At 41.3% G+C, this 23,378-nt stretch overlaps 1 protein-coding gene across 1 annotated transcript in view; it reads left to right on the top strand.

The window, feature by feature from the left end:
• Positions 1-3,603: 3,603 nt before the first annotated feature.
• STT3B (STT3 oligosaccharyltransferase complex catalytic subunit B) overlaps positions 3,604-23,378 on the top strand; it is a 52,832-nt gene continuing 33,057 nt past the window's right edge. The window contains exon 1 of the mRNA XM_067291467.1: positions 3,604-3,887. Coding sequence (XP_067147568.1) covers positions 3,604-3,887 — 284 coding nt within the window. The remainder of the gene's footprint in view (positions 3,888-23,378) is intronic.

The raw sequence follows: 23,378 nt of genomic DNA, 5'->3' as shown, positions 1-23,378 counted from the left end.
GTGCTTTTTGTGTTCAAAGAAAACATCGCCACACACAGTGGAACAAATAAAACCAAATTACCTTAAAAAAAAAGTAAGAACACATGAGGATAGAAGGAAAAAGAGATGAAAAATCTCCATTCCGTCAAGCTGTAACAACTACAGGTTGAAGCAGTTGTTCAGTAGACAAGTTTTGCATCTCTTCTACAGAACCATACTTTCCATTTCTGTCATGGCAATAATGACAAAATCATTTAATCCTTCCATCTAACCACCACACGCTATGAATTTTGATCTATGTGTATCTGATCAAATATATTGTGAGACTAATAAATCTTATTTTATACAAAAATTCAAACAGTGTATTTACAGAAACATTAATAAAACCTTTTACTAGAACTGTGCTTTTGCTACCACTAAAATTCATTATCTGAACTCTGAGGTATTCAACAGTACAGACTTCTGAACGGTTTGAAAATGAATATGCAACAATATCATTTGTTACCAGGGACAAGGAAACACTTTACCATTAGTCAGCATTTGAATAAATCAAGCCCCTCTGTCTGGGCTCATCTATTCTCAGAAAATTGTCTGATTTAACTCTGTCAGTATAGTTAAAACGATAAAACCTCACTGTTGGGAGTAAAAGTTATAGCAGTGAAATTTAAAGTAAACACTCTATAACTTCATCCATACCAAGATCTACAACAATTTTTAAATAAAAAGATTCCTAATAAAAACAAGTTAACACTGATATTAAAGCTTATGTAAAAAAGAAGTGCTGATATGCACGTTCTTCCAGATCAATGTGCATCACCAACCCCATTTGACTCCTCAACAACTAGAGAAATGGTCTTGGTTGAGGGACGGGGACGGGGACGGGGGGGGGGGGGAAATAAAGGTGTCCTATATAATACATCACTACTTAAAGCAGCTCCTCTACTGCAGCATTAAACCTGAACTGCTGTTGCCAAAAGACAGGATCCAGACTGTTAGAACAGGAGAACCACATCATCATTTCAGAACGGTAGACCGGGATTTGAGTGTGTTGGAAAATCAGTCAATGCATTTTAGAAAATACTTGATAGTTGCAAATTTCTAGTCACATTTGTTCTTTGTTCATGAGCCAATTAAAAAAAGAATCCTTCACTTGAAATGCCAGTTGGTCAGCTCATTAGACAAATCTCACAGAGAAGACTAGAAAAGGGGCAAATGTCTAACTTAATTTCTCTTGGGTATATTATTAGCCTATTTTAACAAGAGTAGCAGTGAACATGATATTGAAAAAAAAATCAAACAGAGCCTTTTAAGAGACAGATTCAGCAAAACTGAACTTTACAATTTTCTGGAAGTTTCCAGACCTTATTGTAAAAGACTATAAAAATGGAGTCTTTTAGGAACAACATTATATCCAAGTGTTCATTTTCAAATGTGCACTCACCATACAGTACGGTAACTTTGCTTTCAAACTTAGCAGTTTGGTCACAGATGCAAAATAATGCAAGGATTGAGGGAAAATATTTACATTAGCTAGGAGTTGTTAAACAGGGCTTTCCACAAAAAGAACATCTATAATAGAAAGGATACCACTTTGCTTACAAAGAAAGATATTGTTTTCTTCTTTCAGCAAATTAAAAAAAATGACTATAGTAGTAAGAATTAGAATAATTTTAGGCAGCTAGGGCCCAGTTTTGAGAAGCGTAGTCCCCACGGATTCCAGTGAAATTGAACTGCAAATCTTCAGGACCTCTGACAAGCTGGGTTTGCCTATCAAGAGGAGTGTCTAGAGCTCAGGCAGTAAAGCCAAAAAAGGAGTTTGTGGTGTAAGCGGTTTTAATACCATGCATTTTCATTTTGAATGTGCTTGGTACCCTACAACGCTTCTAAAGCACATGGTCTCCTGCCATCTCTGTGCCGTTAATTAGAATGAAGGCCAGCAAGGCTGAGCATCTGCAAGGGTCCTGCTTATCGTGACCATTCAAAAAGTAAGAGTGAGGCCTCAAAACTTTACTAGCTTTCAGTTTTCTTCTGATTTTCCTTATGACTGTGGGTTTTACAAAATATTTAAGGAAATTACGAGATTACCAAACAGCATTTCATTATGAAAATGCAGAAGAAAAAAAAAAACGCATTAAAAAAACCCCCAAAGCTTCCGTTTGTGAGTCTCTGCACCAGCTTGGAACTGGAGAGCTCCCAGCAGTGGCAGGCAGGCCCAGGCCCCCCGACGCTGGCTGCGGGGGTGAGGGCAGCAAGACCTCCCGGACCTTAGCCAGGGCAAGCCTTGCCTCTAGCTACTCCTCCTAGCTGCCTGAGTGCCCATCCCTGGTGCTGGGGCCTGCGGCAGCCACCTGGGCTAATTAAACGTACTAAACAAATGGATCAAAGGTACATAAGCCCTGAGGAGCCAGAGCCTCGAAAGAGTAATTTCATACCGTGAAAGACAAGCAAAAGGAGGCTCTCGGGCAGGGACGCAGGTGAGTAGTGCTTAACACCGCCCCTGGGCTCCCTCAGGGCAGGAGGTGAGCCCTCAGGGCTCCCTGTGGACAGCGGGTGCTGCTGCTGGCTCCCGTCACCCCCTCCGCCCTCCCACAGCGAGCGGGCCGGGACCTTGCGGTGCCGCAAGACGACTGCCAGGCAGGCAAGAGCCGTTGGAGCCGCCCCTCGCGCGCTGCGGTGCACGAGCACGCCTCCACCCCGAGGACTACGACTCCCAGCATGCCTCACGCCACGGAGCTGGTAGGGGGGCGAGCCTCGCGCAGAGCACGCCGGGAGCGGGAGCGGTACCGCCCCCACCAGCCCGCACGCACCGCAGCGCCCTGGTGCTGCGCCGGGAACCGCCAAAGGGGCTCGCCACTACTGACGGCGTCCGCGCCCTCACGTGATCGCACGCCACGCCCGCGGCCTCGCGCTGATTGGAGCCGCCACCAGTCACCGCCCTCCCTTTCCTCACCCCTTCCAATGGCAGGCGATGAGCGCACGCCCCTCCTCGCTCGCTGCCACGCCCTCCTTCCCGCCGCTCCGATTGGCTGCCTGGCCTCGCCCCGCCCCTTTTAAGTACCTGTCGCTCTGTGACAGGCCGTCACGGAGTTCCTGTTGGAACGGCTACGGCGGGGATTGGTCCCTCCCCCGCCGCCTGTGCCTCCCCCCCGCAGCCCCGCCCCTCGCCGCGTAGCTCCTCCCACGCGGGAGGGCGGCAATGTCAAACCGCTCGCTCGGGAGGTCCCGCTCCGCGCGCCCCCTCCCCTCCCCCCCACTCCCGCCTCGCCCCTCGCCGCGCCCCGCCGGCGCCGCGCGCCTTCAGCCCCCTCTCCGCCTGCCCGCGCGCGCGGCCGCGGGCAGTCCCGCCTCGAGCCTAGCCCCGCCCCGCTCGTCACCGGCCCCGCCCCCGCGCCGCGGGCCCTCCGGCCCCCCCGCCCCCGCGCCGCACTGGCATGGTGACGGCGGCGGCGGGAGGCAGGTCCCGGCCCGGCGAGGAGGCGGCGGCGGGGAGGCAGTGAGCGGGCGGGCTCTGCCCCTCCCCTGCCTGCCGAGCCTCCCTCCCCCGGCCCTTCCCCCCCCACCCCCTCTCCGCCTCCTCCCCGCACGCGCCAGGCGGAGAGGCTGCGAGGGAGCCCCGGGTACAACATGGCGGAGCACTCGGCCCCCGACAACAAGCACAAGCCCGCCGCCAACTCCGTAGCGCTGCTCAACAGCCGCGCCGGGGCCGGCGGCGGCGGCGGCGCGGCGGCGGCGGCTGCCGGCGGCCCCCCGGCGGGCGGAGGCGGCCTGTCGGGGGGCCTGTCGCAGCCGGCGGGCTGGCAGTCGCTGCTCTCCTTCACCATCCTCTTCCTGGCCTGGCTGGCCGGCTTCAGCTCCCGGCTCTTCGCCGTCATCCGCTTCGAGAGCATCATCCACGAGTTCGACCCCTGGTGAGCCCGGGCGCCACGGGACGGGACGGACGGGACCGGGCGGGCGGCGCGGCGGCGGGCGGCTTCCCGCGGGGCCGGCGGCGGCGGCCCCCGGCTCCGCCACTTCGCGAAGTTGCGGGCCGAGCGGCGCGGGCGGGCGGGCGGGCGGGCGGGAGGCGCCGCGGCGGGGCGCTGGGGAGCGGGGCCGCGGCGGCGCGGGAAGGGCCGCGAGGCGGGAAGCGGCGGAAAGCTGCGGCCGCGCGGGCCGGTGGGGGAGCGCGGCGGAGGCCCGGTTGTGCCCCGCGTGGCTGTGGCGCTCGGGCGCGAAGCCTTGCCGTCGCGGCGGCGGGCTCCCGATGCGCGGCACCGCTCCTCCCGGCGGTCTCGCTGGAGCCCTTCCTGGCCGGGCAGGAATGCGCTGCAGGAAGCGATCTTCCTAAAAGTGCCTTGAGGGGCTACAGTGAAACGGGTCACGTTGATATACCGCCAGGTGCTTCAAAGCTGTGTTTACGAGCCCAAGGACTCCTGCCGTTTCCCACGCGTCTTGATTTTCCCCCCCCCCCGCCCCGTCCCCTAAACATTACTTTCACTCCTGTGGAAGCTGTCGGTTCGTTCCCTGTTGGACGGGACTGGAACCATTTCATGCAAAAGATTAGGAAATGCTGCGGTAATTCCTTGCAGCAAAGCTTTTGGCTAAGAGAAAGATGACAGGGCTCGTGGGGCAATCTTTTTAACCCAAAAATGCGACAACGATGTATTATATTACTAGCTACTTAATCCTAGGAATGGGCTTTTTTTTTTCTTTAAGAACTTTAGGGTAAGTGGAAGATGACTTTAGAGTAAATAGTTCTGTGTTTTTAACCTAAAATTTTATGTCTCAGGCCTTATTGTTAATCACATGTAGGTTGTGCTTTGTTCCAAAATTCACAGTATTCTCTGTTAAATTTACATTAAATCTAAAATTACGATTCTAATTGTACTTCTGTGAAGTGTGCACTCTATGTTGATAGTCAGTTTCCAAAATACAACTTTCTCTTTTTTTTTTTCTTCTTCCATGTAATCCATTCACAAATCATGGCACAGAATAGCGGATAGAGAACAAGGGATTGCTTTGTTTTTAAACACTGTATGAAGTAATACACACTTTGTGATGGAAAAGCAAAGCTATCTTCAAAACTTCAAGTAATTGCCCATAACTCAAGTGTTTTTCTGCAAACACAAATAAATGGGAGGAATGCAAACTTCCAATTGATAAAGTTAACAATGGGAAGCACAGTTAAATGCATCTGTAATGTGCATATGAACTAGGGATTATATCTGTATGGTAGTTTCTGAGGCTATTCTGATCTAGATTTAAGCAAAATATTTTCCCTTTTATCATAGAGAAAACTTTTTTCTTAAGCATACAGCCTATGTTTTCATACAACTTTAACTGATTTTTATAATCGAGGCTCATCCTTCTCAGATAAATGGAAATTTCACAATGTTCAGTTGTGCTACGTTTGTTACTAAGTCTTGAAGGACATTAAAAAGGGTTCTATGAGAGTTCAGTTCATAGCCTTAATTATGGTTGTAATCTTCTGGTTTTGAGTAATATGTAAGTTAATGCAGAGTCATCTTCTTGAGTCTGCAAAGAGAAGTTAATGCTGCCTATGCTGCTAGATGTAACTTTGAGAAGTAGAGAGTAGATGAAGTTGACAAAACTCTCTGGTTTTAACTGCACGTCTGTGGGAAGCAGTTGAGATGTCAAGATTCATGCCAGTGTCATGTTGCTGCATGCTAGAAATGGTGAAGGCAATTGCACTTAAGTTAATTGGTCAGAAAGAGAACCTAAAATGGTAGAAACTAAGGAAATATGGGAAAAAAACCTTGCATTTTCTATTGCAGAAGTAATCTTGGTGAAATGAGTAAAAAAATTGTTGCTCCTAAATACTGTTCAGTAGTTAGATAGGAATATTTCATAGTTATAAGGATCTTACAAGTCTGGATCTAATGTGAGAAAAGAGCTTATGAAGAGAGATTAGAAGCAGTGCTATAGGTTTAAAAAAAAAAAAAAGAAAGAAAAAAAAAAAACCCACCTCCTTAACAGCTTATGCAGGTAGACAGGACATTTTTTTCAGGATAGTGGCCATAATCTTTGATGGTAGAACAGTTCCATAGTTTTCTCCATTTCTTTGGCTTTTTCAGTCAAACTTGTGTAGGGCTTCTTGAATTGCCTTAAGGTACATCTGTTGATATGCCACCTTTTCTCTATTATTCATCTGTAATCAAGAGAGGGAGCTGTGGTATATTGAGAAAATGGGGAGCATTAGGCAAATCTGATATTCTTCTGAAGGGAAAAATATTGTTGCCTTCTAGGGTGTAGACAGCTTTTTCCTTTACTTAAGAATCCAGTTTTCTGATTTGCATGTAAGAAACAAAGGAGATATGCAGTGGAGAGAGAGGGAGGTTTGCTTTGGGTTTTTTGTATGTTCTTTGAATCAAATACCACCTTTTTTTTTTTTTTTTAATATCCCTTTCACATTGTGTTCTGTTGATGGTTGGGTTTAGTTTTGATTGGGAGGGGGGTCAGAGTTGGACAGCTAATCTCCAACCCTTATTCTACTTGGCATTTCTGTCAGAAATGACCAGAATGTAGTGCAATAGTCCAGGACAGTGGAGAGCAAAAGCCACTCTAGCTCTATTACAATGCCTGCGTGAGGCGAAAAAAAAAAGGGTATTTTGTTGTCACCATACTGCCTTACAAGCTTGTATCCTGTTTGCTGTTACTACTGTTACTGTTTTCTTCTACACTTAATGCCTCTTTCATATAGTATTGCCACTTTATCTAGATTTATTGCCTGTGTCTTTGTTACTCACTGTACTTGAGCTGGCCCAAAGACTTTGAAAAATGTGTATGACTTTTGGCAACTCTCGGGTCAGGTGAGTTGATACGTACAGTCAGTCAGTATTGACTGCAAGCCATGCTCGGCTATTAACAAGCCTTTAGCATCTAACTTCATTGTCAGGCCAAGAACTTGAAACTTGGATGGTGACGCTGCATTGAGATGGGCTGGTTTCATGTCTGATATTTGGTTAAACTATTGGCTGGTTTGGCAGTTGGATGGACCAAAGGCACCATAATTTCTGTGCTAAATGCATGCGAGTACGCAGTGAAAGCTTTCCATGAACATTTAACTCTGTTGTCAAGATAGGTCATTCCTTCTTTCAAACATTGCCTTAAATGCCAGTGTGACTGCTGAACCAAGGCAATCAAAACTGTTGAATCCTTGAATAGGGACTGGTGTACTTCTTATGTAACTGTTTGCGTCTAGTGTACAGCTCCAGCATGCTGGTATGCAATTTAATTTGGCCACTGTTATCATACATATACACATAACAAGACAGTTGCACCCTGTCGCACCCTGGTACTGATGTTAAGTAAAAAGTTAACCTGAGCTACATCAATAGTGCCTTCAGCGAGTACAATTGAAGTAGTAACATTCATTCTAGTCCCACAGTTTTTACCCTTAAGTCCCATGTATGAGACATGTATCTGATCATTAGTCATATCCGGCAACATTAGATCAAACTTTTGCCTTTTTGAGAGAATTTTAACAGCTTACCAAACACCAGATTTGAAAAATCAGTTGCCTTAAGCTGGAATGCGGAAACTGGTGTGTCTGAGCATGGGGCCCTCTGTCCCATTTTGCTTGTGTGATAGGCAACACCAGTGTGATCTTGTCGGCTACACTGGACCACTTACTACTAGCAGGAATGTGGTTTTCCCCTTTACTACCAGCTCCTGGTACTGAATAGCATGACAGCAGTCTCATATGCATCGTAAGGACAGAGCTCTTGATTAAGAAAGATCCTTGCCTCTTCCAAACTGATATTATTGATCTGTTCAAACCACCTGCTTTTTAACTGTCATCAGGATGACCACTGTTTATCATGCCTCACTGAGGTAGTGTAACTGTGCTAATGGGAGGAATGGTTTATAGATGTGATAGCAACCCGCTTTCCACTGCTACCGTCACCTGCAATTAGTGGATTCTAGTGAATAGGGATGAACTGGCCGAAGTAAACATAAGGCCAGTGTGTTTGCTTGCGTTTTGGAGATAGACAGGTTCATCTGTTAAGGTAAATAAAGATTTTATCTTGAGCACTGCCAGCGAGACAGGTTTTGCTTGGCTCAAGTCACATTTGCTGGGTGGATTCTTTAGCTGTTGGGACCTTTTTTTATTAATGAAAACTTTCATAAACTTCAGTAAAATACCAAGTATGACTCAAGTGAACTCAAGAAGAAGGGTATGGAAATGATTAAGTACTGGAGATTGTGTAAATGAATTGATTTCATTGGGAAAGAGTAAGGTTGTAGTTTCATATCGTAGTTAGCTGATCTAATGATTGCGTTTTGGAGTAGGAGTTCTCTGTCACCAGCTGTGCAGTCCTGCTTTTTTTTTGTGCTTCTCTACGCACTCATGGTGAGTTGATTCAGTGAGGTAAATTGTCAGAATACTGTAACATTTTAGTTCCCTGAGCTTGTCCACTATCAGGTTACATACTGCAGTTTAGTTTCTTATTTTTGAGGAAGGGTATGAACATTAGGGAGGAATGTAGAGAGTAACTGATTTTAGAGGGTGAAATCGGTGTGTGTGTTAAGGTGGAGATGTGTGTATACATATTAAAAAAAAAAAAGCCATATTAAGAGCCTGAAACAACAGAAATGAATAAAGAAGAGGTAAGTGGCAGTGAATGAGAGTTACCTTAAACTGGGGTTTATAATGGGGAAAGTATTTTGTATAAGGAGATTGATATTATACTTATAAATAGTTGATAGTTTTGATTAAGAATGCTCAGTCCACAGGCTGTGGTCTGATGTGGCCCACCCAGGTAATTCATCTGACCATTGCCTAACTGCTAGTGACTCTTCTTGTTGGGCAAACTGACAGCAGACTGCATAATGAATGTATTATTCTGGAGTGATGGCAGCCACTATCATCTCCAAACTGCTGTCTTTGTGGAGCCCTCAGTCCATCACATAATCTTGTTGAAGGTGAGTACATGAATGTGGATCTGTTTAGAAAACATTTCCCACCCATTTTAGCATTCTTCTCCCAACCACTTCCTTTTGTTTATACTATTTGACAACTTCCAGACCTTGGAAAAACGTTTGGTTCCAATTCAGTTTGAATATAATCACTTTGGATTGATCTTGAAATGTTGGCAAGTATCATGATACTCATATTAAAAACTTACTATGTTACATTCATAAACAAGCTTTTTAATGATGAGAAATAGTATTTCAGTCTGGAAAACTTAAAAAGATTATGTTCTTACTGATAGTGCACAGTTGGATTATAATAGTTTGTGTGAGGTTTTTTTAAATATAAGATAGAGTCATATTACATTTGAATGATGAAAATACCCGTACTCAAGTATATCAAGTAGCCTGATACCTCAAACTCCTTTCTGCTGTGTTATTCTAGTAAGAAAGATATTCTTGGACCTCTTCACAAATCATAGCATAGTCTCCAAATCTGAGTTAGCAGAGCCTGTGTGTGCCTAAAAGGCAAGTTTAGGGATATTTACATTCTCAAAGAATAGCCTAGCAGGTACTTTCCCCTCCCTAACACCCTTTATAATGAGAGAGACTAGGCACCTTTTTTAATCACATCTATTGGAGTATGATACATGCCAAGAAACTCTCAGCACAGGCCAGTCTTTGGCTATTTGGTGCTTTCTAGACCATAAGCCCTGAATGTGTAGGGATTTGAACAGCTTTTCCATGCTCAGCTACTTTGAGGGTGCTGTTTTGAAGCTAAGTAAACTTTTATAGAAGGCCAGTAAGGTGTTCAGCAGTGGAGAAGCTGTGAAACCAACTATGCTGGACTTTACTGCTGCTTTCCAGGAAATTGCAGAAATAAATATTTGAAACTTCATGGTAGGAGGACAGTCTGAAAGAACAACATTGGACAAAGTTGATGGCAGAGAGAATACTCTTTGTGCACAGGGAGACTTCAAATTTGGTCAGGCTAGACTGAGGCTAATAAAAGGTGGAGTTCCCCTTGTAAACTTACAAAATTCACGTAAGAATCAAAATGCTGCTCCATTTCTAGAAGCTGTATTGTTTTCTACCTTTTTACCATCAGTAGACAGTATTTCTTTCCTCACTTGCACAACTTGTAATTGGGTTGAAAACTTCATCAGACTTCATGTGGATGCAGCCATGGGGGTATGCGTGACAGACTAGGAGAGACAATGTTGGTAAAATGTGTAGGATATGTTTGAAGGAGACTATCCATACAGCTTTCTTTTGGAAAATGTAGGAGATGAGGCAGAATACTTGCAAAATGTTGCCCTGTTTATTAATTAGTGGATAGTGGAATCAAACTTGAAAAGCAAAATGCATCGGAATGTTTTGTGAAGGCTGGATTGAATTGAACTGACCAGTTTAGTTTTTAATATTCTGGGGTTCTGGGGGTTTTTTTGTTTGGTTGGTTTGTTTTTAAAGTCTTCGACAAATGTTCTATCTAGGTAGTCAAATGTTACTGAGTGAATGCTATGGTGAAAATGCTTGAACTGACTTTTTTGGCAAATATCCTACTATTTGAACAGCTTAATATGTTCTGTTTTTAAACAGAAATTTAATTTGATTACATAGGGTCAGGTTGGTTTATAAAGGTTACCTTTTGCTTTCTATCATAATATTCTCTGTTATTGTCTCTGGTTTTGGCAAACTGTAATCCTAATACTCCATGTTTCAAATCTCTCTCTTTCTTTCTCTCTCTCTTTTTTTTTTTCTTTTCTTTTTCAAGCTTAAATTTTGAACAGTAAAGCCCACAGGAAAATTCAACTTCTTGTATAAGCACTGATAGTTTAACACTGGGTTGGGGTATTCAGGTTTAGGGAGATGCCTTTGCTGTTCCACAGAACTCTTTTCTGATTCAGTCGGATTATTTCCCCTTTAATGTCTGTCTGTGCACATGCTGCTGAAAGCTTACTCCTTAGTTTTTGAAAATTCAGTTCTTGCAGTCCCTTTGATGTACATTTGTACTGACCTTTATGGCCAAACCTGAGGGCTTCTTGCTACTTAACAGGGCCATTAAAGCTGCTGCTTTTGGATTCTGTGGAACCTGCACCCTGTAGCAGTGCATGCTTTTTTTTCTTTTTTTTTTTTTAATTCTTTAGCAAAGCTTTTTCTAACAGTCTTATCAACTTGCTTATATTTAGTACTTGGAGAAGAAAGTGAAGTTAGGACAAGTAAGCAGTGGGACCATTGCTGTAGTCTATGCTTTACGTCTTCAGTAAATCTGTAATATATCCAAAAGATAGACTTGATTTCTGGCTCTATAGCTGAGCAGAGCTTGTGACCTTTATCTGAGTTGTTGCTGGGAATCAAGCTGAGGCATTTTAGTGTAGGTAGCCAGTAGGTCTGGGCTTGAGAGGTACCATGGAATTGACCCTAACACTGCACTACACCTTACAGAAGTTGAAGCAGCCCGAGGAATGAATTTAAGGACATAGATACAAGCAAAATAGATCAGCTTCTGTGTTTCTCAACTTACTGCTACTTTCCCTGGGTAAAAGCTCCTTTGACATAGGGAGAATTAAGTGCTCTTACACTTTGAAGTTCTTCCTATTAAGTGAGACCAGGTCCCTGTGCTTTAGAAAGAGAAACAGTCTATTTTAAACAAGGAATAACTGAGCATTTGTATATCGAGCACTTTTAAGAGTAGGAAATGGTATTTAAAATGTGTCTGATATGGGAGACCCAATTGTATGCTGCTTTTTAAACAGCTTGTCTAATGTAGTGACTGGGTATGTGGGCTGTAATAAGAATTACTGCTGGGTATTCTAGCACTCATCATACTGCTGTCTACAAGCACTTGATTTACATGGGTTAAATAAGATTGTTAGTTGAAGAGCATGTTGGAGTCCTGTTCAGCTGATTATCACGGAGTGGTGGGGGTTGGAAGGGGACTCTGGAGATCATCTGGTCCAACTCCCTGCTCAAGCAGAGTAACCTAGAACAGGTTGCCCAAGATCGTGTCCAGATGGCTTTTGAATATCTCCAAGGAAGGGGAGACTCCACAGTCTCTCTGGGCAACCTGTTTTTGTGTTCAACCTCCCTCAGAGTGAAGTGCTTTCCTGTGTTCAGATGGAATTTCCTTTGTTTCAGTTTGTGCCTGTTGCCTCTCGTCCTGTCATTGAGCATCACTGAGAAGAGTCTGGCTCCATCTTGACACTCTTCCATCAGATATTTATGCACACTAATAAGATGCACATCAGTAATCTGTGGGGATACAGTTGCAAAACACGTTTTCAAAACTCTCTTCACCAAAACCAAAAAATCTTGGGAAACTGCATTACAGCTGAGGATGTGAATTTGATGTGTTCATTTTTGGATTTCTTCTTAATGTGATCTGTCTGTTATCTTCTAGACTGGTTTACACAGTATTCTGTACATTTCTTTAAAAAAGGTTGCTTACTGTATGCCTCTTGTTCATGGGCACCATCTACCCTGTTTGTTGAATGGCAAATGGATTTTGTAGAAAGGAAATATAGGATGTTACTATGTAATTTAAAACTGTTATAGCACTCATGGTTGGGCGGCCTGCATTTTGCGAGAATTTTTTCTCCCCCAAGCTTTTCTTTTTTTGCAATTATTGTACCATATATGGTAGCCATCTTGTTCTTAAGTTCCAAGGAGTATGGTTTTGTGGTGGCACACAAAGGTGATTTTATTTAATTGTGATCTTCCTGATAGATGTTTATTTTAAGGAAACCTGGGTGTGGAATGCATCTCTTTGAGGATACAGCTGACCAGGAAGACCACATGTTGGGTACCATACTTGTGTGCTGTGCCTGAAAGATTTGAAAATAAGCAATATATTTCCTTGATGCAGAATCAAAACAGAACAAAACAAGTCTACTTGTCCTGCATACCTCTTCTTTATATCTTTGAAAAAGAAATTTTTGTCTGCACGGTTTAAATATTTTAAGTTTAGTGTTGGGTATTCACAGCCTTTAAAATGTCTTCAATTTTTTTTGGCAATAGAGGAAATGTTGCAAATTTTTCTAATCCAGAAAGTCAATAAAAGAAAATTGGAGCTTTTGCATTATATTGATGTTGACAGCGGAAGTTAATGGCTGGCTGCTTTACTGTAGAAGAAAAATCATTAAAGCCAATGCAGTTTTTGAACTTTCCAAAAAGTTATGTAATGCTACTGTGCTTTGACTACTATATCTTATACAGGTGACTAAAATGGTTTATCTACTGTCAAATGTCTGAAGTAATATTTGAAGAACTGCTGTATATGTCTGTCAATTCATTTTACTCTGTAATGGTTTTAATCTTTCATTTGCCAAACAGAAAATGGATTTTGACACTGAAGAGGCTACATGAAACATTTGCAACAGTGTCTTAATTTGTGATGTCTCCAGTCAGTCACATTTTACTGCTGGTAATGAACATGTTTAGACACAGAAGAAAATACATTTGTCAGGAGTCAAAGGTTTGGGGGTTTTTTTTGATTGGTTGGGGTTTTTTTGGTTTTGTTTTGTTTGCTTTAGTCTTGTAATTAGCTACTTCCTTACCAGCCCCTCTCCCCCCAAGTAGAACATAACTTTTATCTGGAGAAGACTGAATGATGTATTTTGTGTCAAATGCATCATGCTTGTAACAGTTTCATCACTGAATTTTGTATTCTAGCTTTTGCTTTAGTGATTCTTCTTCAGAGTGCCTTTTTCCTTACGTTTTGATCATACCGTAGTAACTTCAGCACAATAATCTTACCTGTGTGCACCATGGTTTTGATTTGTGATAGTATGATTAGTACAGTGCCATCTGCTGTCTTCTTTCAGGGATATCTTCAAGAAGAAAAAGCCAAGGGCAGCTTTAAATGTTAGTTGAATGGTACTTTTACCTAGGATATTAAGCAGTGTTGTCTCTACCTCAATATCTGTTACACTGTGCTGGAGCACCTGTGGATATCACTTGCATGTCAAAGTGTGGAAAATGATTCCAAAGATTCCTAGTAATCTGTTCCAACTGATAGAGGCAGTCCAGAGTGTTTTGAGTAAAACCTGACTCTGAATATCTACAACATGATGAAGTGCTGCTAGGCTTGTCTTCACCGGGATAAAGTGGCCCTGTCTGCCTCTGATCCAGTGGGGAAGCTCTCCTGAAGTTCCTGTCATCTGTTGGATGTTTCCTGGGATAGCTTTCTGCCATGTTAACAAGTTGAAGCAACCCAAAAATCTGATGAGTGCAGGTGTCAAGGCATGCAGCTGAGTGCAGCAAGAAGGAAACTCTCCCCTTTTCCAGTGAGCTGTTACATTGGTATGTCTCGTACCCTAATTTGTTCTCAAGTACCCATTAGTTCTCTGAGGACAGGCTGTTGATTATTCAGAGGTAAACATATCCGTGACTTCTGCCAAAGCTCTTCTACTGTGCTGTAACTATTTAAATGTTCTGCCAGATATAAATTTGTCATTGTTTAACGGTTATGTGGGATGTCAGGGATCTAGAGCCAAATCCCATTTCTGAATCAGAAAGGCTAACTCTAGTCTTGAATTTAGGTGGGCATTTGGTGGGAGAGTTGACAGGGTTGGAAGGTCCTGGAATAGGCTGATCTAATTCATCTCCGGAGAGGTAGGAAAGAGAAGATTTAGGATAAAAGGTCCTAAGAACTATCCCTTGACCTCCTCTGCTAGGTCCTTCCCAAGAGCTCTCGTATCCCCTTGTACATCACTCGCTGCTCTTCCCTCCCTGAGCTGCAATTGATCCACTTGCTTTAGTATCCCCCTTTCCCTGTTTCCTTTCATAGGCAACCAGATGCTCAGTTTACTTTCAAATGAGTGCCAGTGGGCCAGAAGAGGAAAGCATGGCACCCCAAGTCAGTGCTTGTTGTTTAGCAGAATGGCTTTAGAAGTTAAACTCAGCCCTTCTACTGTTCATTAACAGAGATAGAAGGCTGTAGCTACCAAAAAGTACACTGATGTAGCCAACTGGTCAAAGAGTAATGTATCATGAAAAGGACATGCTTCTGGGTTTGTGATACAAGAGGCAATGGTGTGTAGTCTATGAATATTTCTGTAACAGCATGTTGTGGCAGAAAGGTTGGGCATCACAGCTTCAAGGCGTATGCATGTAATATTAAACCTACCTCACTTAACAGTCTCACCCAACACCACCCCCATATACTTTAAAAAAAATTTGTTTTTTACTAAGTGTCTAAAGGGACAGGAAAGCACAGAGAAATAGTTTGAAAGTAGTTTGAAATCTATAATGCTAAGAAAATCTGAAATCCCATCCTGTAGAGAGATAATAAACATGCAACTTCAATTTCACATTGTACATGGCAGAAGCTTAATATTAGTTAAAAGTACTGTTTCCCTTAAATACTGAACACCAGTCACTGCAATACACTTAATCTGTAGTGTTTTCATGAGGATACCTAATAAAAAACAAGTAATGTTTTGTTATTACATTTTTATGATGCTTATACTTAGTCTTTGAAGAAATGTTACCATTAGGTGCAGTTCTTAACAAATGGAATTAAATTCAGTGGAAATTTACATTTCTTTTGATTTATACTTACTTAAAACAGTATGAAAGATATAAAATACATGTAGTGGAGATCTTATTTTAAATTCTGCTTACTGTACTCATTTCTGGGAACAAATAGGCCACTAAAAGTGAATCAAGAATGCAAAATATAGTTTAAAAGATAAACTCTTATGTGTGTTGTAGGGGAGGATGAATGCCACTTTTTTGTCATCTACTTTCCTGGTCTTTGCTTACCTTATTGGTAAGCTCCTATTTCTATGCTGATCCCCTTCAGTGTGGGAATATGCAGTCACTTTGGAAACAGCTGGAACTGTTACTGCCCTCAGCTGGAGGCTGCCATCCCTTCTGCTGGTCTGTATTGGTAGATCAAATGAGTACTCCTAATCTGCTTCAGTGAAAAATCAGGTGAAATAGTTTAAATCATCTTTAGAGTGGTATATTTTTTTTTAGCTGTGAGTCAAGCTAATTTAGCTGATCTCTTCACTGAAGCAGTGCTCTTTTTAACTAGCAAAACTCAGCTGAAAGGATAACTACTGCAACTAATTTTGGGAGAGTGTGTAAATCGGTGCCATCATAAAGCTGTGTATCTTTTTTTTTTCTTCTTCCCCTCCTTATCCTTTTGCAGTTTGGGCTGCATTCATGTCTTTTTCTTTTCAGCTTTGTTTAATTAGGGCCTAATTAGATTTATTTCTAGGCTTCCCCTAAGCCTGGGAATATTGGCTTGTTTCATCTGCAGACAGCTAAATACACATCTATCTAGATATGTGCATACCCACAGCTCAAAATTGTCTGGATCCCTGCTATAATCTGACAAATGCAATATTGACATCTATTTATATCGGTTAGATTACTGAAGGGTTAAGCAGAATTTCTGAGCAGATGTATAAACTTAGGTCTTTAAACTGACCTCAATCACTGGATAGATATTGTTCAAGTTAGGTAGACTATCTGATTCTGCTCTGCTGGCACTTCGTATTATCCACTCCAAAACATTAATTTTTATTTTTGCAGCATCCATTGTAGTAAAAAGTCAATAAGTCAATATTGCAACAGATGGTGCTGAACAGGTGCATGGTGAGAGGTCCAACTTCTTCAACTAAACATAATCTATGTCCAGAAAGGACAACTGAAAGAAAGCATGCACACAGAGAATTGAGATAATTAGAGCTGCTTGCAAGAGGAAGAATAACAGATGTTTTAAAGGATTTACTAAAGAGAAAATATTTAAGGAATAGAATATTGGATGAAGTGTTACTTTATTTTAACTTGCTAAACTGATTTGTGCTGCTGATGTGCAACCACAGCACTTTAAATATTGTTTTGTTTTTCTGAGCTAACAAAAAAAAAACCCACACTAAGTTGACATAACTGCTTGTTGGGCATGCAGTATCATGAAAAATGCTATGAGGAAATGGTTTTTACAGAATGGATTGATATCTAATCTCCGATTGTGGCTGGACCTCCTCTTTCTGATGGTACAAGGAAGTTCAAGTAACACACGAGTAGCACAGCCTACTGATTACTTTTTACCATGTCATGTGTTTTACAGGGTAGGAAGGGTCTGTCAAGTCACCTTCGATCCAGACTTTCACTTAATGGGAAGTGGTTGTGAACTTTCTGTTGTTCAACTGTATTTCAGTGTAGCTAGCACTTACCTAGTTGCCACTGTGCTCTGGTACATAAATGACTTTTTTTTTATGAAATAGATGTGATGACTGTAACAGATATTCCCAAACAGTTAAAAAGTAATTAAAATAACTACAATGAATAAGAGGTAACCTTTATTTTACTCTACATTTCAGACTATTACAAAAATTAGTATTCTTTTCTGAGTGCATGTCAGATTTTGCTACAGGAATGCATGCGGTATGTTTGGGATCTGCTTAATAAGAGTCCATTATAGTTGTGTAGGTGTTACAGATTGCTTCATTCTATAGTAGAAGACCATAAGGAGAGGCTTGGGAGCTACCCATTCTCTGTTTCCAATCACTTCTTGTGAGGCAATCATGTCCAGCCCACTGATTTCTAGTGTCACATTCCTCAAGGAAAGGATATTTTAGTGTTCAGAACATACTATTTGACTAACTGCCTCTGAATTCTGCTTTGCTGGCCAGATCCTCATTTACCAGCCTTTAACTTTGAAGTTCCTGAAAGTAAGTTGTCTTCAACCTATTAAAAACAAGAATAGCACGAGTCTGCTTCATCTGTAAGAATATGTTCAAGGACATTTCTTGTGTTTAGTACAAAGCCTTCAAAGCTGCAAGATGCAAGGTTAATGCTCCAGAGTTGCCCAACACCACTCAGGAAAAAAACAGACATAACACTATAGTACCTTTTGAGTTTATGGTATTCAGTACTGCACTGAGCAGGGAAGTGATGCCTCTCAAGAAGCTGATGACATCCAAAGATATGGAACAAACATGGCCACCAGTATTAATGTCAGTCATAGTGTACTATCTGCAATGAAGTATATATCCAGTGGAGAAGAAAACAAGCATTCAGGTTTTCCATTTGAGAATTTTGAGTGATTCTGTTTGCATCTTACCATTGAAACCGCTTAAGAATTTTAACTGTCCAAGAAAAAATTGCATCATCACTTTCTTATTAGGTCTGAAATGTTGTTTAATGTTATGAATGCCAGACTTCACTAGTTAAGTATGATTTTTAGTATGGATAAAACTAAGTCTTTTGTTAATAATTTTCCTTGAGAGAGGGAATAGTTCAAAGGCAGGACAGAAAAAAGGTCATGAGAAAGCTTTATAGGCATCAGTGGAAGTATCTGAAACTGCAGGCAGATATATGCCACCACAGTGATGATGTGAAGAGTATCCTGGCTTCAGATTTGGTGTGTCATGTGAAAAGTACAAGCTGCGGTTGCGGAATGCTTTAAAAAGCTTGCAACTGCTTAGCAAAATACTGACGGCGGCCTGTGCTCTCTGAAGAAGTTGCAGTGCCTGAATGTTCCCCCGGAATTTTGTGCCATTAACCTACTGGAAATATGCGGCTCCTGATTTCAGCATTTGGATCTTATTTCAGGAGGTCAAAATACCATGCCAAGAAGTGACAGCGGGAGTGCTGTAATCTTTTTAAAACACATTAGTAGATCTGTTGGGGCAGTGGGAACCATTCTGATATTCTTCAGGATTTCCACTGAGCATGGTTGAATGTGGTATCTGAAAAATATAGCTGTCCTTCTGGTTGTACCTCCTGCTCTTTTTTGGTCTAGGCTTTCTCCTCTTCTTCCTCATCAGGGATTATGGTAATTGCATTACAAACAGGAGGAGTCCGGTTGCCAAGCTGGATTCCAGGAACAGAACCACTTCCTCTGACTCTGAATTTTCATCCTATCTGAAGTTAGGTGGCCCATGTCACTGCAGAAGTTCTTGTTTTCATCTTTCCATCTCATTACTTCAGGATCCTAATTATCTTTCAAATAGCAAAGAGGGCTTCACCACATTTTTCTGAGTGAGGATGTTTTTTCAGATTTCCTAATTTTGAAATCGAAAGCAGAAACATGACCACTTTGAACCTGAGGAAACCCAGAATAATGATACTGCTTCCAGTTCTGTTATCAAACATGGGACTGCTAGGTGGCAGTTAGCTTGCAAGATGTGTATTTCTCTTTTCAAATGGCTCTACTTGCAAGAAAAAAACCATACAGATCAATGGGATCTCTCAGTACAGGGGTCTCTTGAGCCGCTTTCATGCTCTTAGCTTTCATGTATTAGTTGAGGCTTATCTCACAATACAAAGAGTAATTATGTATCCATATCTTTGCAATAAAATCACAAAGACTATAACATCACAAATTCTGTATTTAACCCCCAAAAAGAACAGAATTAGGACAATGTTAAACTCTACTTCAGCCAGAGCTGTTTGTGTTTTTTTTTTTTTTTCTTTTTTCCTGGCAGCTTTGGCTCAGTGATTGTCTTTGTCAGTCCACTTCAGTAAGAATTGTGCAAACGCATCTTTTGTGCAAGACTGACGGAAGTTGATGTGTTCATGGCTTCTGGTGGTTTGTTGGCTCATGACATGAAGTTTCAGCTGAGTGTGCAAAGTGATAACATCTTCCCCAGTAAGGCTGTGGTAGGAGTGCATCTAGAGAAATATCAGAAAAAAGATCTGTAAAAGAGCTATGGTCATGTGAATATCTGATTATATAAATATATATATTTTTTATGTGTGTGTGTGTACATATGTATGTTCTACTTGGGGAAAATTCATGCAGTGTATCTTATGTTTCTGTTAGATTTAAGGCCTAATAGAAACAATCAGTTGATCAGTTATAAGTTAAAAAGAAAGTAACATCAGTTCTTCTGAAATAAAATTCCCTGGCCGCTCTTTTGTTCAAGTGAACTGAGGACCACCCTCCATCTTGTTGGTCCTTACAAGTGTAGAACTCTGTGTACATTTTCTCCGCTTTTACTGTGAAGTCTGTAGCACCTTGTTTTTTGTGTTTAGGGAGGAGGACGGCGGCTCTTTACCTGTCATTTTTGCCTACAGATATTGCTGGTACAAAATTCTGATCTTAATTAGTTGAAATTGGCTTACCTGTCCACATATGCTTTTTGAAGTTTGTAAACTAAACACAAGTAAGCATTTTCATGATGAGAAGTAATGCCACAGTGCACTGAATTCATTATATGATTTATGGGGTACTGTGCTTCCATTTTAAAAACACATGCAAAACCCACATTGTGGTAGTTGCCAATTCATAGATACAGACTTCAGAATAAGAGTTTCAGGATGATGTGCTCATAGGCAAGCAGGTGTTTTTAAATTTGATACGGAATACTGTATATACATTCCTTCGTTCAGTGGAAGTTAGTGAACTCTCTCATTAGATTTTCCATATAAGTGTTGCATTGAATACATTTTTCCTTTGGTTGCAAACAATATGTTGGATTTGGAGTCAATCTGTGACTGTATCTTTTTCAAGAATCTAGACTTGCCATCTCTAATTAGTTTTTAATGCAAGTGTAGATTACAGAATCAATTATGCAATACAGCATCTAACTCCTAGAATTGCTCAGATAGCTTGTAATGTTCAGAGTTAGTTTATATCATGTCATTTTTCTGAGTCTGCAGCTGTGAAAGTCTTGTGCATCTGCAGCTGAAGGCTTTTAGTGCACAGAAGCCTTTATAAATGCAGGCTTAGGAAATTTTCAACATATTCTGCTAGTAAGGAGATTATATATTCTCAGATAGCTAGGTATGAAAAGCCCAGATAAGAAGTCTAGATGAACAGGCAGTTTTAGCATGAAACAGATAGGATTTTAAGCAGTCAACTTCTCACAAGAAGCAACTCTGATCTTGCAGCTTGTTGTAAGGGAAGGGTCAAACGAATTCCGTAGCTGTTAGTGTAATTTGCTTTAAATGTTGTTAAGATCTAGACGAAGTAACTGCATGGCTATATTTGTGCTTCGCACCCCCTCCCCCCCCATGTTTTCTTACTTAGTAAGATGAATTTTATTTAAAATGTTCATATGAAGTAGCACTTTTGTCAAGAAAGTGCTAAACTTAGGAAGGTCAAAGCCAAAGATGTCCCCTTATAAATACAGCAGTAATTGTTGCTGTGAAGTGTTGCAGAATTCTATAGCTCCTGGATACAGCAAGTGATCATAGTGAATAGCATTAAGTAATCATCTTACAGCATTGCTTTGTATCCTCTGAAAAGCAGTTCACAGGCTGAAATAAAATCAAACCTAAGCGTGAGCAGATAGTTGAGGTTAATTGGTATCTCCCATAGTGCCACAAAATGAATGGCACCATGTATAGGGCATCTTGGTTGCAATCGTTGGAGCATCCCCAAAAAGTTTCAAAGTACAGTACTGGGCTATAACTTGGTGGTCAGGACTTCTAATTCTGTAACATACCACAGCTGAGGTTTGTTTGAAGATTCCTTTTAAACCTTAGCCCAGAGGAGGAGACAGTTCAAACCACAAACTCTGTCAGACTCTGACCCTGTGCCTAGTTACAGGCGTTGTAACACTCCTACTGGAAATATGATAGCACTATACTGTTAGCAGTGTGAAAAGTACCAAGAGAGTGAAAGTGTTGTGTAATTATTGTTTGCAGTATTTTGCTGTTAGCAGCTCTGCCCATTCTGGCCAAAAGGGAAACATTTGGAGCGGTCAGGCCTGTCCTTAAAGGTGTAGAGTGCTGTGAAGTGGATAAAAAGTAGCAGAGCATCATCTTGGTGTGCGGTTGTTTGACCATAAATACACTCTGCCTATTGCTGCTACTTTGTCCTGGCCCCGATATGCCACATAACTCGGCAGGATTCTCCCTGTGTTTGCACGTGTTTGTTTTTTCAAGATTCCTGGTGGGAGGAGGGTGAGCACTTTTTTTCTTGAAGTCAAAGTGAGATGCTGTCGTTAAGCCTCAAAACTTTTCTTAAGGTTTGGTCAGAAAGCCATTTCTTGTTCTCACCTATAGCTCTTTCCATGGTGAAAAATTAACTTACCTGTAGTATTTCTAACAATTTCTGCTATAAAGGCATGCTCAGCTGTCTCTGCAGGCTTTTAATTTGCAGCAAAAAAATCAATCCCTTTTTAAAAGGAGGGGTTACTAGATTTGTATCTATCCAAAAGTATATTAGGAGTGAAGATTAATTTTAGCCTTCTTAAGTGTTAAAAGTAAAAATGCTGTTATGTTGTGTTTCAATTTTGAGTGGCAATTCATTCTTATAAAGTCGTCTTATTGAAAGACTTAATGTGCTGCTGCCAAAGCAGGAAACAGTTGTTCACATCCCTCTGAAGTCAGTTATGAAGCTTTACTGGTTTGAAACATGAGGAGAATGTCAATATGTACTCTTCTTGCCTACTTCATTTGTTTAACTAATCTCCTAATGCTATAAAAGTAAACATTAGCCATACTTTTGAAGCCTCTGTCAATTTGAGTCAAAATTTAAAAATTTGAAACTAATCCCTGTTAGTAAATACGTTATCTTGTTTCCTTTTTAATGTTATGGGATAACACTATTGCTTGGGTTTTTGGTGCATTTTAAGTCATGTCCATAACTGCCTAGATTATTTGTTTCCTGAGGGAAACGCAACTCCTGCTTTGTCTCGTATGCTGCTGCAGGCTTGGCTCTAAACACATTAACAATAAACCTTGCTATGCCCAGATAAGAGGCTAATTTTACAGGTACAGCACTTCACCAATCATTGTAGTTGACAGTTCAGAACTGGAGAATTAATTAATATTTGGAAATCTAGTCAAATGGGAATATTTGCAGGCTTATTAGAAACAAATGTCACATTGCTGTTTAATAGAAGGATTTCTGGGTCGGAACGATGGATGTTTGTGTGAATTTCCTTATATAAACATGACTAATTGCTTCTGAAAGTTCAGTTTTATCAGTTAATGTATCCCATGTAACTGCTTCTTTACCATAAAGAAGAGCTTTTCTGAAAATACTGTGCTCTCTCTCAATATTTTTTTTCGAATATCCCTTGACTGGTGCTGTGATGGTTCAGTGAGTGGAAACATCCAAGTTTACTGACATCTGGACCTGAATTTCAATTGTTTTTTTCCTTCACGATGTAGACAAAGAAATCTGCTAATGACCTGTGTGTAGCTGTACTTCAGGTGTTAGTCTTGTTTTACTGATTAAACAAGTAGGAACCTGATGGGTCTTACAGTCTTGAGTAACATTAGCTTTATTCTGTTGAAATTAGTTAGCTTAAGGTAAAGCAGTCATACTTTGGGGGTGTTAGATGTATGAAAGAATTTAATGTAGATTTTAAATTTGTCAGAAGTGATGCATATTACCGATATAAATGGATACTTTCAGAAACAGACAAAATGAAAAATACACAAGCTCTGAATCTTGTATGCTAACTTTATTTAGAAGTCTTTGATGTTGGGTTTGCTAATCTAATCTGCCGTCTGCTATGGTATTTCATTTAGTCATGGGACTTGTACTTAATATAATCCTTTACTAATGCTTT

The sequence above is a fragment of the Apteryx mantelli genome, chromosome 2, assembly GCF_036417845.1.
Source record: "Apteryx mantelli isolate bAptMan1 chromosome 2, bAptMan1.hap1, whole genome shotgun sequence".
Lineage (NCBI taxonomy): Eukaryota > Metazoa > Chordata > Aves > Apterygiformes > Apterygidae > Apteryx > Apteryx mantelli.
Note: the sequence above shows the minus strand (reverse complement) of the source record. Positions and strands in the feature narration are given on the sequence as shown.